The following is a 16,115-nucleotide window of genomic DNA, read 5'->3' on the forward strand; positions in this document are numbered from 1 at the left end:
AGCAACAAGAAAGAGATCTAGCAGCCCCTCCAAAAAGACGGTTTCGCATTTTGTCAAGAAAGAATTTATAGTCGGAGCATTTGAGTTTGACCATGAAAAATCGGAACCCCCAAATATTTTCCAAGAGTACTCACAATTTGAAATCCAAAAAAGGCGCCAATAGCGTGCTTAAAAAGGTCATTAGTATTCAGCGAAAAATAAATATGAGTTTTTCGTTTATTAACCCAGTGACCAGAGAAGTTGCCAAGCACTTGAAGTCCTAAATACATTTAGCTTGTTGCATATTGACTTTGGCAAACAGAATCAGATCTTCGGTAAAGAAAAGATACGATAAAGGAGAGTCACTTCTAATGGGTGTAAGTTTTTTTCAAATGACCACCTCCGATCGAGACTATGACTATAATCACATTTATTACCATAATCATGATAAGTTTTTTATTATTAATTCATTAGCTTTTCGGCCACAAAAAATAGGATATTGATTAATGATATTTTTTAAAATTATTTTCATGATATTGTATTTACATACATTATTATTAGTACGAAAAGTGAAGTATAAAATTTAATTCAAGAAAAAATATTAATAATTTGACCAAAAAGATAGCAATAATTAAATTAATCATTACTTGGCAGTACAACACAAGAATCAATTTTGGGACACACTTTGCAATTGCTATTGCTACGAACATGGTCGTGCTTAGGGATGGGCACTGGTGCGGTAGGACGGACCGGTTCCTTTTGCCACCTAACTTTGACTCGAAAATATATTTTCTAAATTTGATTGTCTCGTTCAAATAAATTTTAGATTTTTCGTTTTAATTTCATTTCGAATTTTAGATTAAAATTATGATATAATTCAAATATATTAATATTTTAAAATAATTAAAATAATATGTTTTATACTAATATATTTATAATTATTTATTATATTTTAAATTATTAAAATAAAATATTTTATATTTTTAATAATTAAAAATATATTTTAATAATATAAAAATCACTATATTTTTAAATAATAATAATAATAATTTATACCAAATCAAGACGAGTCGAATTTTTTCATCTTAAATCCACTCCTACCCCGCTCCAATTTCTGAAATTAAAAATAAAAACTATCCTTATAAAGTCAAGTCAGAAGCCGTTAGATTCAGGCAAATTCCACGTGATAATGTTCTCAAAATAATTAATTAACGAGATAATGATATGGCCGGATTAATTGCTGATATAAGGTGAATTAACGTAGGTCGCGAGCGACGTAAAAGGTCGCCAAGGCATCCCTGCGAGCTGGTGGGCAGCAACCTCTTGGTCGCCATGCAAGCCCCGCAACCAAGCAGGTCGCCATGAAGGTCGCCATGCGTTCTTCACGCCAGAAGCTGTTGGCATGCGTGTGCTGGCCCCTCCACTTCACTCACCAAAAAGGGCAGCTTGTTGTTTACTTCCCTGCGTGCTGGCCCCTCACTTTTTCACTTTGTCTCAATCCCATGCATGCATCCCATCCAACGTTCTATTAGGGTTCGATAAGTTTTGTTCGATTAGGGTTTTATGTTTCGGTTTTTGCCTTCTTTCCGGATTGGATTTTCCTTGAAAATAGGTAATCATGTGTATCACCCGCTATTTTTTCTAGAATGGATTCAAACATTGCTCTTTCGAGTAAACAATCACGAACGAACTACTGAGTCGAATTTCCAGGTTGTGTTTTCTCATAAGCAAACCAGAGCTTTGGTGTTTTTATTTTCATTTCTTCTTGTTCAAAGACAAATGATCAGTTTCGACGTTCTTCATCATCTCTGGCCTCGGATTTCTGTATTTTGTTCGTTCGTCTAACCACTTGATAATGTCGGCAAACACAGTTTCAATGTTTTCCGAGGGCTCGTCAAAGCGTGCCACATTTGCTGGACTTGTCTGCGGTTGAAGCTACCTTGAAAAGTTGTTTGCTAACTTGTGGGACTGACACTTCGTCTTCTTCACCATGGAATTGTAACCTAATAATTAGGTTTCACAAAGAAACGTGCCATGAACATGCTACGTCACGTAATCCATTCGGTTAGATGTAACAATTCAAATTAGGTTACAATCCATTCGGTTAGATGTACAAATCAATGGGCTGTGGATAACTTGTTTGTATAAGTTGAAGTTCAAACTTGAATTATCTTTTTTTATGTAAAATTAGGGTATCTAATAATATAAAAAAATTTAAAACATGCGTTAATGAAAAACTCGATAAGATACATGAGTTGTTTGAATTGGATATTATGGTGCTCGAATTTGATACTTTTATTAATGAATTGAATCGATTTTTTTTAATCAAACTCAAACAATTTGTGTATACTATATCTTATTTACACCTAAATGTTATTTTTTAAGGGATTATGATGGTCAAAGAATATAAGTGAATTAGGTTGAGATAGAGACAAAAGAGAGGATAGGACCATGTTCATGATCTTCAATCGACCCCAATAGACTCTTCATCCAAAGTTTAGGGATCAATTTAGAAAGATAGTCATAGTTTGAGGATGAAACTATAATATTCACAAGTTTAAGGACTAATATAGAATAAGAGTGTCATAGTTTGGGGATGAAATTAGAATGTTCAAAAGTATAAGGATCAATTTAAAGTAAAGATAATAGTTTAGGGACATGGTGCAGTTAACTCATATAAATTGAAAATGTACTACTCAAAAATTAAATTGAAAATGCAAATTGATACACATGTCCTCACATAAATAATATAATTTGTTACAACTTTTTGATAATTTTCTTCTATAATTTTCTCAATATCACCCAGTTAATTTTTGTTTGTTAAGAAACCCTAATCACCCGAAAGTTCACATATGTTTTGAGATCAAAATCTCATCATTTTAAAGCTTCAATTCCCTCTCCAACCTCGAATTTCCAAATTTGGTTCTTCGATTCAACCAGTTGATGATATTCGTAAATACAATCTCGATATTTTCCGGCATCTCACCTTACAACAATTCGTGCCACATCTCGGGATACAACTTGAAACTCTTGTCCGAGCTTGCTGCAACATCATACAATAGTTGGCTCACTGCTTTATCTGTTACTCTGTAATCTCCTCCGTGTAGTACCATAAATGGTAATGAAACCTATTCTAAATTAGCAACCAAAAATTTTAAGATTTGAATCTCCAACCCATTGAATTAACATCTTAAAGTTTTATCAAACATCTTTTTTTATTTAATTAAGAAAAAAAGGAAGTATTAATTCATCGTACATACTCAAATTATGACCAAAGTAACCCGATAATAGAAAGGCTAGATTGATACTATATCAGTAGTTTAGAGATTGAATTGCAATTAAAGATGAGTTTGGGGATGTTTTGCGAAATTAACCCGAAAAGGGTAAGAATAAACGAACCTCATGAAGTCTTTGCTCAAGCTCCAAGCTAGTGTTTAGAAGTTCATTGGCAGTGTTCAAACGAGGACGTCCTTTGTAGTAATAAGGATTTGCTCTGACCTGTAAATTAAATTAAAATTTTAAATTAATAAACTATAATTTTATATAAACATATAATAGTTTTCATTGTCACTTATTTATATATATTTAAAATAAATTATCAAACAAAAAATTAATTATTATGACATTTAAAAAACTATTTTGGTCATCAAACTTTTTTTAAAAAGATCATCACTAATATTATGCTTTTTTTTTTATTTTGATCATCCGATGTTTAAAAATTAATGATAATTATGATATAATTTTTTCTCATTTTTTAATTTCCACATTATTTTCTTTGGTGAAAAAATAAAAAAATTACTTAATGAGGATTTTTCCAAAAGGATGGTGATCAAAATAAACAATAATAATAAGTGGGTAACTAATAGGGTAGTTTACACTTGGGAAAACAAATATTTGTGCTCTTATCTCAGGCTGTTTAAAAGAAGCGTCAATGACATCTTGGACCGGAACTATTCGTCACGTAGGAATTGTGACAATGCAGCTATTAAAGCGCAAATCATGCATGCATGCATGGGATTGTGACAAAGTGACAAAGTGAGGGGGCCAGCACTCAGGGAAGTAAACAACAAGCTGCCCTTTATAGTGAGTGACGTGAGGGGGCCAGCACACACATGACAACAACTTCTGCCGTGAAGAACGCATGGTGACCTTCTCCATGGCGACCTAACCTGCTTGGTCGCGGGGCTTGCATGGCGACCAAGAGGTTAGGGATGCCTTGACGACCTCCTACGTCGACCTATGTTCTTAGTAGAATTCACCCTATATCAATAATTAATCCAACCATAGCATTATCTCGAGAATTAATTATTTTGAGAACATTATCTCGTAGAATTTACCGTTATATTCAAGTATTTTGATCATATTTAGTCAGACTTTTACCTGCTTTCACCATTCTGCCCGAAATGATTATTGATTACTATTCAATTTCCAAAGGTCTAAAACTAATGAAAATGGGCTGAGAAAAGGCACCCAAGGGCAAGGCAAAAATCTTTCTGGTTAAGCCCAATCAATCAGCTTTAGCAAGAACGAAAACCTAATTCCCCTTTCTCTCAATTGAAATAAAGTGCAATAGATTTCTATATGTATATATTATATATATTCATTATTTTTATATTTCAATGAAAGAATAATTTAAAAAGAAAAAGGATCAACGAGAGATGAATGACTTAAATTAAATAAAAATAAAATCTGATCTTTTAAGTAAAATTATCTAATTAAATCCCTGTTGATAATATTGTAAAATAAAGAAAGTAAATAAAAAATAACAACAAAATGTATGTAAAAGAGACAATTTTGTAATGTTTTTTCAATATGAAGTATGTTGAGAGATTTCTTTAATCTTTATATAAGTAGAAAATACAATGTGAATATGATTTTAATACTAATAAATATTAAAGATCAACTAATAAAGTACACCAAAATTTTATTTTATACATAAAACTATACTCATAATAGATATTTACATAAATAAATATCTATAATGTTATGCTATTATTAAATTGTGATTTTATACAAATATGCCTACTTCTGACTCTTTTATTTTTGTTACTTAGATGGTGGAGTTGTCCGTCTATACTAATGAGATCCTTTCACATAATATTGATCGTTAAATTTCATATAATTAGATCTTGTATGCATTATATTATATTTTAAAATGTGGGTTTATCACATTAGCTGTCATTAGTTCAGTGACTAAGAGTGTGACTTACCCTAAAAGAATTATAGAAGTTTTCTTGGCTGTTGGAATGTGGAGAGAAGAAAATTTGAAAAGTGGCCAAATTTGGATTCCCCAAGATCACAAGAACAAAGCTGATATGAAACATGCAGTGTTTGTTTGTCCTTGTCATGTCTTGATATGCATCACATGGAATTAGAGATGGGTATGAGATTTGAATCTGTATGGTTTTGATTTGATCGAGTTAGATTTTTTTTTAAAAAAAATCGGGTTCAGATCGAGTCGGGTTTTTTAAAGTTATGTTCAAGTCGGGTCGGGTTCAAGTTTAGGGTGAAAAATACCCAACCCGACCTGAAAAAATTATAATTTAACCTTATATATTTGAGAATAATTACAATAATACCCTCTATATATTATTTTCTTTCAATTAAATTCTTATTTTTATTGAATAAAAAATAATATTTTTTAATAAATATATTATTTCAGGTTGGATCGGGTTTAGATTTTATCTAAAAATTAGATTAGATTCGAGGCGGATGAAAGAGTTATAGTTTTTGGGTCGATAAAGAATTTAAAATTTTCGGGTTGAATCGGATGAACCGAAAATTTGACCCGAATCATGCCCATCCCTATATGGAACATAAGAACTTCTACATTGTGACCAACAGGTTTTTGGCTGTTCCTTGCTTTTCTTTCCCCTCCTTCCTCTTCTTTTCTATTTATTAACCTTTGTTAATTTAACTCAAAATAGAATAAGATTTAAGCCTTAAAATTACATGCAAAATCACTTCCCAAACTTAGTCTTAATTTATAAAAACCATTATTAGGAATGGTCAATGAACCAAATTATTATATTAATTTATAAGATTTAATATATTTATACATTATGCTTATATTGAACACTGAATTTATTTTATCAACCAAAATTATATATACTTAATAAAAAATATTAACACCATGATTAATTACCTTTAATTGTTTATTTTTATAATTAATAATGATTAAAATATTTTAATTTTTGAAGGGTCAATTTATATAATTTTATATTTAAGAGAGATGTAATAAGTCTGTTTAGTTTAGAGGGTAAGTACACAAATGATCCTTCAACTACAAGACACTATTTTATTGAGTCTCTCGACTATAAAATGTTACAAAATGGTCCTCTAACTATAAGATGTTGCTTTGTTGATTCCTTTTATCATTAGAAGTTACAAAATGATCACTCAATTATTCATTATGTTCCAAACTTGTCATTTTCTATTAAAAAATTAATGACAGTCTAAGTTGGATGTTTGTTTGTTGTCTAAGATATTATAGTTGTTTGAGATTTCATGATTATATTTTATTATATATTAGACAATAAATTAACATTCAACTCAGATTGTCGATATTTTTTAACGAAAAAAGGCAAATTTAAAACATAATGAATAATCGATGATCATTTTGTAACTTTTATTAGTCGATGACTCGACAAAGGAACATACTATAAGTGGGAATCATTTTGTAACTTTTTATATTGGGGGACTCAATAAAGCAATTCCCTGTAATGGAGCAACCATTGATATACTTTATCCTAGTTTTTATATAATAAAATTTAGGTTGTTGAGAAAGTTATTGAAAACAGCCTTACAAGTCTAATAATAATATGAAAATAAATAATTAAAAAAAGAAGAAATAGTTGGAGAATTGCCTTCCTATTTAAAAGCTTCTCCTTTCTTTAAACTACAAATTTAGTCTCAACCAAAAAAGTTCCACCTTCAAATGGCGAATAATTAACCATTCGATTTCCAGTTTCCAACCACGACCACCGTAATGGCATTCACCTCCGTCGCCCCCGTCAGCAAGAACGACTCCAACGGTGGCCAAGGTCTCATCTTAGGACGCTACGAGGTCGGAAGACTCCTCGGCCATGGCGCATTCGCTAAAGTTTACCAAGCCTGCAACGTTAAAACAAGCCAAAGCGTCGCCATCAAAGTGCTCGACAAGGAGAAGATCCTCAAAGGCGGCATGATTGCTCACATCAAGCGCGAAATCGCCATCCTCCGACGTGTCCGCCACCCTAACATCGTGCAACTCTTTGAAGTAATGGCCACCAAAACCAAGATTTACTTCGTCATGGAATACGTACGTGGCGGTGAGCTTTTCAACAAAGTTTCCAAAGGCCGGTTAAAAGAATCCGTCGCCAGAAAATACTTCCAGCAATTAATCTCCGCCGTCAATTTTTGCCACGCCCGCGGCGTTTACCACCGCGACTTGAAGCCCGAGAATCTCCTCCTCGACGATAACGGAGATTTGAAAGTCTCCGATTTCGGGTTGAGCGCCGTATCGGATCAGATCCGACCCGATGGTTTGTTCCACACGTTTTGCGGTACCCCAGCTTACGTGGCGCCGGAAGTTTTAGGCCGGAAAGGATACGATGCGGTCAAAGTCGATATCTGGTCCTGTGGAGTAATTCTATTTGTTTTGATGGCGGGTTATTTACCATTCAACGATCAAAACGTCATGGCCATGTATAAGAAAATTTACAGAGGTGAGTTCAGGTGTCCGAGATGGTTTTCATCTGAGTTAGTCCGGCTACTCATGAAGCTACTCGATACTAACCCGGAAACCCGTATAACAATCCCAGAAATCATGGAGAATCGTTGGTTTAGAAAGGGTTTCAAACACATCAAATTCTACATTGAAGATGATAAATTTTGCAGCGTTGAAGAAACCGACGAAGACATCGGAGCATATTCAACGGATCAGTCATCGATGTCCGAGTCCGAAACCGAGGTCGAAACCAGGCCGAGAGTCGGTCCATTGCCGAGGCCGGCGAGTTTAAACGCATTTGATATCATTTCATTCTCCCCGGGTTTCAATTTATCCGGGTTGTTCGAGGAAGGAGGTGAAGGTTCTAGGTTCGTGACCGAGGTGAAGGTATCGAAGATTATATCGAAACTGGAAGAGATAGCGAAGGTGGTTTGTTTTACGGTGAGGAAGAAGGATTGTAGATTGAGTTTGGAGGGTTCAAGGGAAGGTGTTAAAGGGCCATTGACGATCGCGGCTGAGATATTCGAGCTAACGCCATCATTGGTTGTCGTGGAAATAAAGAAGAAAGGAGGCGATCGAGGCGAGTTCGAGGAGTTTTACACCAGGGAACTAAAACCAGCGTTAGAGAATTTGATGGCGGAGGAAGCACTATCAGCTTCAACCGCCGCCGCCGCTACGGGTGGTTCAAGTTTACCTCCGGATTCGAAATAGAGATAAGGGTAAACTTTTGTCTCTGTTTGTATCATAAAAAAAGGTCAGTATTCTTTTTGTTTTGTTTAGATAACTGGATGTATGTGTATGATCTATTCTTGCATGGAGAAGGATAGATTCCATTACCACAATTTGAATACAAATCTCTATTGATCTTTGGCTTTTTGATTTCTGGGTTTCTTGTATATTCCTCCATCTTTATTCATAAATGAATTAATTAAATTTAAAATTTTGACTGTCCAATATTATTGTAAAAACTTAGATAAATCGGATTTGTAAGCCCAAAGTTGAATTGTTAGATTCTCATGCACAAGAATTTGACATAAAAAGTCCGTATATGTAGTCTTATAATTTTTGAAAGAATCGAATAAAATTAAGGGTTAATTACAAAACTGGTCCCTAACTATAAGGTATTATTTTATTAAGTCATTTAACTATTAAAAGTTACAAAATGATTCTTCGACTATAGAGTGTTGCTTTGTTGAGTACCTCGACTATTAAAATTTATAAAATGGTCACCGATTATTTATTATGTTTTAAACTCGTCTTTTTCTATTAAAAAATTGATATTATTCTCAACTAAACGTTAACCTACTGACTGTCATATGATTCGTTGTTGTGCGTGTCTCAAGTTATCCCATATCTTGATTCGTTGATTCGGTGCAATATTTCTAACAATATTAAGGTGTTATGGCAGAGGTTGTTATTGTTGTGATGTTGTCCATGTCCTATTTCATGCAACTCTTGTTATTGTCGTTGTAACACTCTAAAACTCCATCTTTACATACAACGAAAGAGATTTCCTACTTTACGACTTGAAAAATGACTTAAAATTTTTAAAACAAATCGTACAAGATATTAGAATATAAAAAATACAAATGTAAATCTCTTTTATTCGAAAACCAATTCATAAATAAAATAGGTACAAAATTACTCAATAAAATCATAACTTTTACAAGTTTATATGTCTAATCAATGTTGGGAAATAAACAGAGTACGAGTAATTTCCTTATAACCAGATTAGTGAAAATGCAAAATAAAAGCGGAAAAATAATACCTGAAATTGATAATGGAGTTCAGCCAATTTTACTTACGTCTCCGGACTGCTGCAGATCTTTTACTTAGAGATAAAATTTACAGGTATTTACAAAACACTCACTACTCACAAGAAAGCTCTCTAGTATTAGGAGAAAGAAAATGATTTTTGGATGGTTTTGAAGCTAAATGAGCTAGGGTATTTATAGTTGAAGTTTAAGGACTTAATCTTGTAAATACCCTAAAGTCTAGGGATTAATTATGATTATCCCATTATCATTTTTCAACAAACATCTACCAAACTTTGAAAAACTATTTTTCAAAGAAACATTTACCAAACTTTGAAAACCATTTTCAAAAAAAACATTTACTAAACTTTGAAAATCATTTTTTCAAAGTTGGTTGTCAAACTTTGAACTTAACAATACTTTCAACAATCTCCCACTTGAAGACTGATTTTAATCTGTCTTCATACCTCGATCAATGCAACATCATTTCTGGTCCTGTTATTCTAGCATGCCAACTGAAGTTGAACACAACTTCAATTTGTCAGTGGTCACCGTCTTTGTCAACATGTCTGCCGGATTTTGAACTCCACTAATCTTTTCAAGCTTCAAAATCCCATCTTCCAGAAGAGATCGAATAAAATGATATCTCAATTGTATGTGCTTTGTCATGGAATGAAAAGACAGATTCTTTGCTAGATGAATAGTACTTTGACAGTCGCAATACAAGACATTGGTTTCTTGTTTCTTGCCTAACTCTTCCAAGAAACTTTTGAGCCAAACCATCTCTTTGTTGGCTTCCGTAACAGCGACATATTCTACTTCAATTGTGGAGAGAGAAACTATCTTCTGTAGTTGAGAAACTCAACTCACTGCAGTACCTTCTGATGTCAACATTTCTAGCTAAGTCAGCATCTACAAAGCCTGTCAGTATTGTATCTCCACCTTTGAAACAAAGTGCTTTGTTTGTAGTACCCCGCAGATATCTAAGGATCCATTTGACAGCTTCCTATTGTACTTTTCCCGGATTATTCATGTACTTGTTAACAGCTCCCACTGCTTGAGCAATATATGGTCTGGTACAAACCATGACATACATCAGACTTCCAATTGCTGAGGCATATGGCACCTTCACCATTTGTGCACGTTCTTCCTCCGTCTTTGGTGATTGTTCTTTGGAGAGTCTAAAATGAACACCTAAAGTTGTACTTACTGGTTTAGCATCTTGCATGTTGAACCTGAAGAGTACTTTGTTGATGTACTCATCCTGTGATAACATCAAAGTCCCCGACTTTGCGTCTCTCTTGATCCTCATCCCAAGAATCTGCTTTGCAGCACCCATATCTTTCATAGCAAACTGCTTCGATAATTTTTGCTTCAAGTTTATAATCTCTTGCATGTGTGAGCCTACAACGAGCATGTCATCAACATACAACAATAAAATAATGAAGTTGTTATCGAACCTCTTGATGTAGCAACAACGATCTGCTTGGCATCTGGTAAAACCACTGCTACTCATGAAGTTATCGAACTTCTTGTACCACTGTCTAGGAGCTTGTTTTAAACCATACAAGCTATTCTTCAACCTACATACCAGGTTTTTCTTGCCTGCCTCTATGAAGCCTTCTGGCTGCCTCATATAGATTTCTTCCTCCAAATCACCATGAAGGAAAGTTGTCTTTACATCTAACAGCTCAAGATGTAAATTCTCTGCAGCTACAATTTTCAACACCAGTCTGATTGTAGACAATTTTACGACTGAAGAGAAAATTTCATTGTAGTCAATACCTTCTTTTTGCTGAAAGCCTTTGACAACCAATCTTGCTTTGTAGCGTTTACTCCCATCGTGCTCTTCTTTGATCCTGTAAATCCACTTGTTATTCAGCGTTTTCTTGCCTGGTGGCAATTCAGCTAATTCCCACGTCTGATTTGACATAAACGAGTCCATCTCATCTTTCATGGAAGACTCCCACTTGACTAAATCCTCTACCTGCATTGCTTCATCATAACACTCTAGTTCACCATTGTCAGTCAGCAAAAAGTAGTGCAAAGAAGGCGAATAACGCTGGGTTGGTTTAGGAATTCTGGAGGAGCGTCTTAGTTCTGGTGTGCCTGGTTATTCTTGAACTGCTTCAGGACTGATCTGAACATCATTTCCAGAAATCTCCTCGAACTCAGCAAATTTCTTTGTTTCAGCTTCGATATTTGAGCTACTTGATTCTATGGTTGACCTGTCTTTGTATATCACATTCTCATTGAAAATGACATCTCTACTTCTGATGATCTTCCGATTTTCGTAGTCCCAAAATCGGTAACCGAACTCATCACCACCATAACCAACAAAGGCACATTTGTTGGACTTAGCATCAAGTATACTTCTTTCAGCAGAGTCTATGTGTACATAAGAAATACAACCAAACACTCTTAAGTATGAAAGGTTTATTTCTTTCTTGCTCCAAACATCCTCTGGTATTCCACCATCCAAGGGAACTGAGGGCCCACAGTTGATTAGGTAAGCTGCAGTGTTGATAGCTTAAGCCCATAGAAATTTGGGTAATCCGACATGTATCCTCATGCTTCTGGCACATTCATTCAGAGTTCTATTCATGCGCTCTGCTACACCATTCTGTTGCGGTGTCATGGGAACTGTTGTCTCCATCTTGATCTCATTATTTGCGCAGAAATCTCTAAATCTTCTATTTTTATACTCTCCTCCATTGTCAGACCTCAACCGCTTAACTTTCAAAGCAGTCTCATTTTCCACCATGGCCTTCCATTTTCTGAAGGTATCAAAGACTTCTGATTTCTTCTTCAGAAAATAAACCCACACATTCCTTGTAGAATCATCGATGAAGGTGACATAATATAATGAGTCTGCAAGAGATGGAACTGGAGATGGTCTCATACATCAGTATGAACCAACTCTAACTTTTGTGCCTTGGGTGTCTTGCCAATCTTTGCAAAACTGACTTTCTTTTGTTTTCCAAAGATGCAATCCTCGCATAGTCCGACATCTACACTCTTTAGATCCGACAACTTCCCTTTTGACAAAAGTATCTTCATCCCTTTCTCGCTCATATGACCAAGCCTTTGGTGTCATAGGTTTGCTTTTCCATCAGCATATGCTACTGCAATGATATTCTCTAAATTTGAGGTTACATAGAGAGTACCAGTCTTCTTACCACGAGCAATGACGAGTGATCCTTTGGTAATCTTCCATTCACAACCTGAAAAAGTTGTGTTATATCATTCTCCATCAAGCTATCATACAGAAATCAAATTTCTTTTGAGGTCAGGAATATGTCTTACTCCTTTTAGCGTCCAGGTGGTCTGGTTTGACAACTTTAATCGGATGTCTCATTTTCTGACGATCTTCAAGGTTTCATCATCAGCTAGATGAACCTTCCCAAAATCACCACTGACATAGTTCTCTATGATTTCTCGGCAAGGGGTGGAGTGGAAAGATGCTCATAAATCCAAGATCCATGATTCAATCGGACTGTTGACGCTTAGAATCATGGCATCACCTGTATAATCTGTCACGTTGGCAGATTCCTATGCGCCGATATTTTTCTTCGGTGCTCGATAATCTTTTTTAAAAATCTTTATTTCCTGTTCTTGATTTTCCCATTTTGGATTTGGATCTGTCACGATTTGAATTTCTTTCTGAAGTTCTCCCTCTAGACTCCGTATTCAAGGCTGAGGAGGTTGATGCTTCACCCGATTCTCTCCGTCGAATTTCTTCGCTTAGTATCAGATCCTGAACATCGTCGAATTTTAATTTACTATTTCCCAACGAGCTGCTAACTGGTGTAACAGTAGCATTCCAACTATCTGGTAGAAATGATAAGAGAATTAAAGTTCGAACTTCATCATCGAATTCAATTTCCACGGAACTCAACTGGGTTGTGATTGTGTTGAGTTCATTTAGGTGTTGAACCACTGATGCCCCCTCCGCCATCCGCAAATTGAACAATCGCCTCATCAAATGAACTTTGTTTGAGGTCGATGACTTCTCATACATACTGGAGAGAGCTGCCATAAGACCCGCAGTGGTCTTTTCCTTTGCTATGTTGAAAGCAATATTGCGGGATAACGTCAGTCGAATAACTCCGAGGGCTTGTCTGTCGAGAAGAACCCAATCTTCATTCTTCATGCCCTCTGGTTGCTTTCCTGAGAGAGGTTGATATAGATTTTTTTGGTACAAAAAATCTTCAATCTGCATCTTCCAAAAGCCAAAGTCTACACCATCAAACTTTTCAATTTTCACATTCCCTTCTTCTGCAACTAGCGCTCCCACTCGAATCTGGCTTCTTTGGATTGTTCTGACAATTTTCGCGAACTGTCGTGTATTGGAACACCTCCGTCGACAAATTCGCATCGCCGACAAAATTTCACTATTCACAAAATTCATTATTCACGTAAATAGTAATGAATAGTAACCTCTCAAAAATTGAAAAAATTCACAACCAAAAGCTCTGATTACCAGTTGTTGGGAAATAAACAGCGTACGAGTAATTTCCCTATAACCAGATTAGTGAGAATGCAAAATAAAAGCGGAAAAATAATACCCGAAATTGATAACGGAGTTCAGCCAATTTTACTTACCTCTCCGGACTGCTGCAGATCTTTTACTAAAGAGAAAATTTACAGGTGTTTACAAAACACTCACTACTCACAAGAAAACTCTCTAGTATTGGGAGAAAGAAAATGATTTTGGGATGATTTTGAAGCTAAATGAGCTAGGTTATTTATAGTTGAAGCTTAAGGACTTAATCTTGTAAATACCCTAAAGTCTAAGGATTAATTATGATTATCCCATTATCATTTTTCAACAAACATCTACCAAACTTTGAAAAACTATTTTTTAAAGAAACATTTACCAAACTTTGAAAACCATTTTCAAAAAAACATTTACCAAACTTTGAAAATCATTTTTTCAAAGTTGGTTACCAAACTTTAAAATTAACAATACTTTCAACAATCAAATCTTCATAAATGTACTTTAATACTCTAACAAGACTTCTCTAGTAATATTGTTGTGAAACATGAAACTTGTGAAAAGAAAAATTCAAATGGTGAGCTAATAAAGCGTAGTCACACACATTTACTATACTTATTTTATAAATTTCATAAAAATAAGCATGTTAGCATATTATGTATAACAAATAAGTACTATAAAATAGATAAATTAACATTGATAAAGTACAAAATAAAAAAAAAATAAGTAGAAGATGTTGCTGCGTCGTAATAATCGATTACTTTAGAACTGAATTCATCTTGTCTGGTGTAATAAAAAAATGTAGTCACCTGATTTCGTCTAGGATTTTATTTCAAGTTTTAATCATTTTATAATATTATAATATAGTATATTAATATATATATTTGAAAAAATATATAATTTTTGAATATATATATATATAACTTTTAAAAAATGTATAGTATATATGTTATATGTTATTATTGTTATTATTAATATTATTGTTGTTTTAATTTGTAGGTTCAGTCCATGTCATGTCCAAGTTCAGGTCTGAGTTTAGGGTCCAAGTCTAAGTCACAACACAACAAAGGTCCAAGTCCAAGCCCATCCGAGCCTGTAGGTCTGACCCAGCAAGAAGGCCCGGTTAGGGTCCAAAACAGAAGCACTTATTTGCCTGATTCAGCAAAGGTGGAAGGCCGAAGATCCAAATCGGGTAACCCAGCAGACAAACATGCTTGATCTAGCAAGCCGATCTGCTAGGCCTAATGACATAAAGGCCCATGTTATTAGGAGTTAGGGTTTCTAACGTTGCGTCATCACAATCGTGGGATCAGATAATATATCAATGGCCCACGATGAGTGACAAGATAGGGTTAGGAAACCTTAGAAGGTGTATCAAGGGCGTAACCCATCCTCAACCGTTGGATCAAGTCTCGTGATCCAACGACCACAATTATACCCTGGGTACCAATAAGTCACAATTGTCCAATGACCAATGTGTGGCCTTCACACGTCAGCGAAAATAACCCCAAACGCCACGGACCAAAGAGTGTTTACAGATTCCTTTCGAACAATTTTGAAAAAGAAAAAACATGGAAATCTTTTATTTCCAAAGGCATTAACCGAACCAAAGGAAACCACAACAATCATCAACACCAAGAAAATGTCATTCAAATATAAATGAAACATATCCAAGTAACAAGGAAACATAAATCGGAATCAAAACACGAAAGGGAACAAGTCCTTCTGCCAACTCGAAAGGATAAAAAAACAATCATATTTCATGCCAATCGAATCCCAATGATTTCAGGACCGAACGAGGAAACGAATATTCCTAAATGTCCCTATATAAACCCTATAAAATCAAAAGGGAAAGGATCAGGAACCAAGCATTCAAGTACTAAAAATCGAGAAGGGAGAGAGGGAAGGAGAGACCGTCGAGACACCTAGAAGTCACCTTCATCACCGTCGGAAAGGTAAAAACCCGTGGGGTTCTTGGCGCAAATCTACGCCGTGGGGGAGGTTTTTAGGTCGTTTGGTTGGTGGATCTAGGTTTGGTTTGGATAGACGAGCGTTTTCGGGTAGTTAGTGTGCTTCGACCATCGTAAGTGGTTCAATCAGAGAGGATTGCGAATACCTCTGAACCGTTGAATAGCATTTCACAGAGGATTGCGAATCTCTGACTCACTTCCTACAT

General features: G+C 35.0%; 1 protein-coding gene and 1 long non-coding RNA gene across 2 annotated transcripts; one reads left to right on the forward strand and one right to left on the reverse strand.

Moving 5' to 3' along the window:
* Nucleotides 1-3,071: 3,071 nt before the first annotated feature.
* Nucleotides 3,072-3,596, reverse strand: LOC120119835. Its single transcript, XR_005515865.1, has 2 exons — nt 3,379-3,596; nt 3,072-3,107 (listed from the first exon to the last, which is right to left on the reverse strand). It is a non-coding gene; the product is annotated as an uncharacterized LOC120119835 (long non-coding RNA).
* A 3,313-nt stretch (nt 3,597-6,909) lies between these two features.
* Nucleotides 6,910-8,570, forward strand: LOC120119301 (CBL-interacting serine/threonine-protein kinase 12-like). The gene has a single exon (XM_039139121.1). It carries the CDS (start codon nt 6,968-6,970, stop codon nt 8,396-8,398), a length of 1,431 nt encoding a protein of 476 aa, XP_038995052.1. The 5' UTR covers nt 6,910-6,967; the 3' UTR covers nt 8,399-8,570.
* Nucleotides 8,571-16,115: the final 7,545 nt, after the last annotated feature.

This window comes from Hibiscus syriacus, unplaced genomic scaffold, assembly GCF_006381635.1.
Source record: "Hibiscus syriacus cultivar Baekdansim isolate YM2019G1 unplaced genomic scaffold, ASM638163v2 tig00110332_pilon, whole genome shotgun sequence".
In the NCBI taxonomy this organism is placed as follows: domain Eukaryota; kingdom Viridiplantae; phylum Streptophyta; class Magnoliopsida; order Malvales; family Malvaceae; genus Hibiscus; species Hibiscus syriacus.

Excerpts from the sequence above, each read along its gene's own strand:
- LOC120119301 (XM_039139121.1), top strand. The coding sequence starts at position 6,968 with ATGGCATTCACCTCCGTCGCCCCCGTCAGCAAGAACGACTCCAACGGT.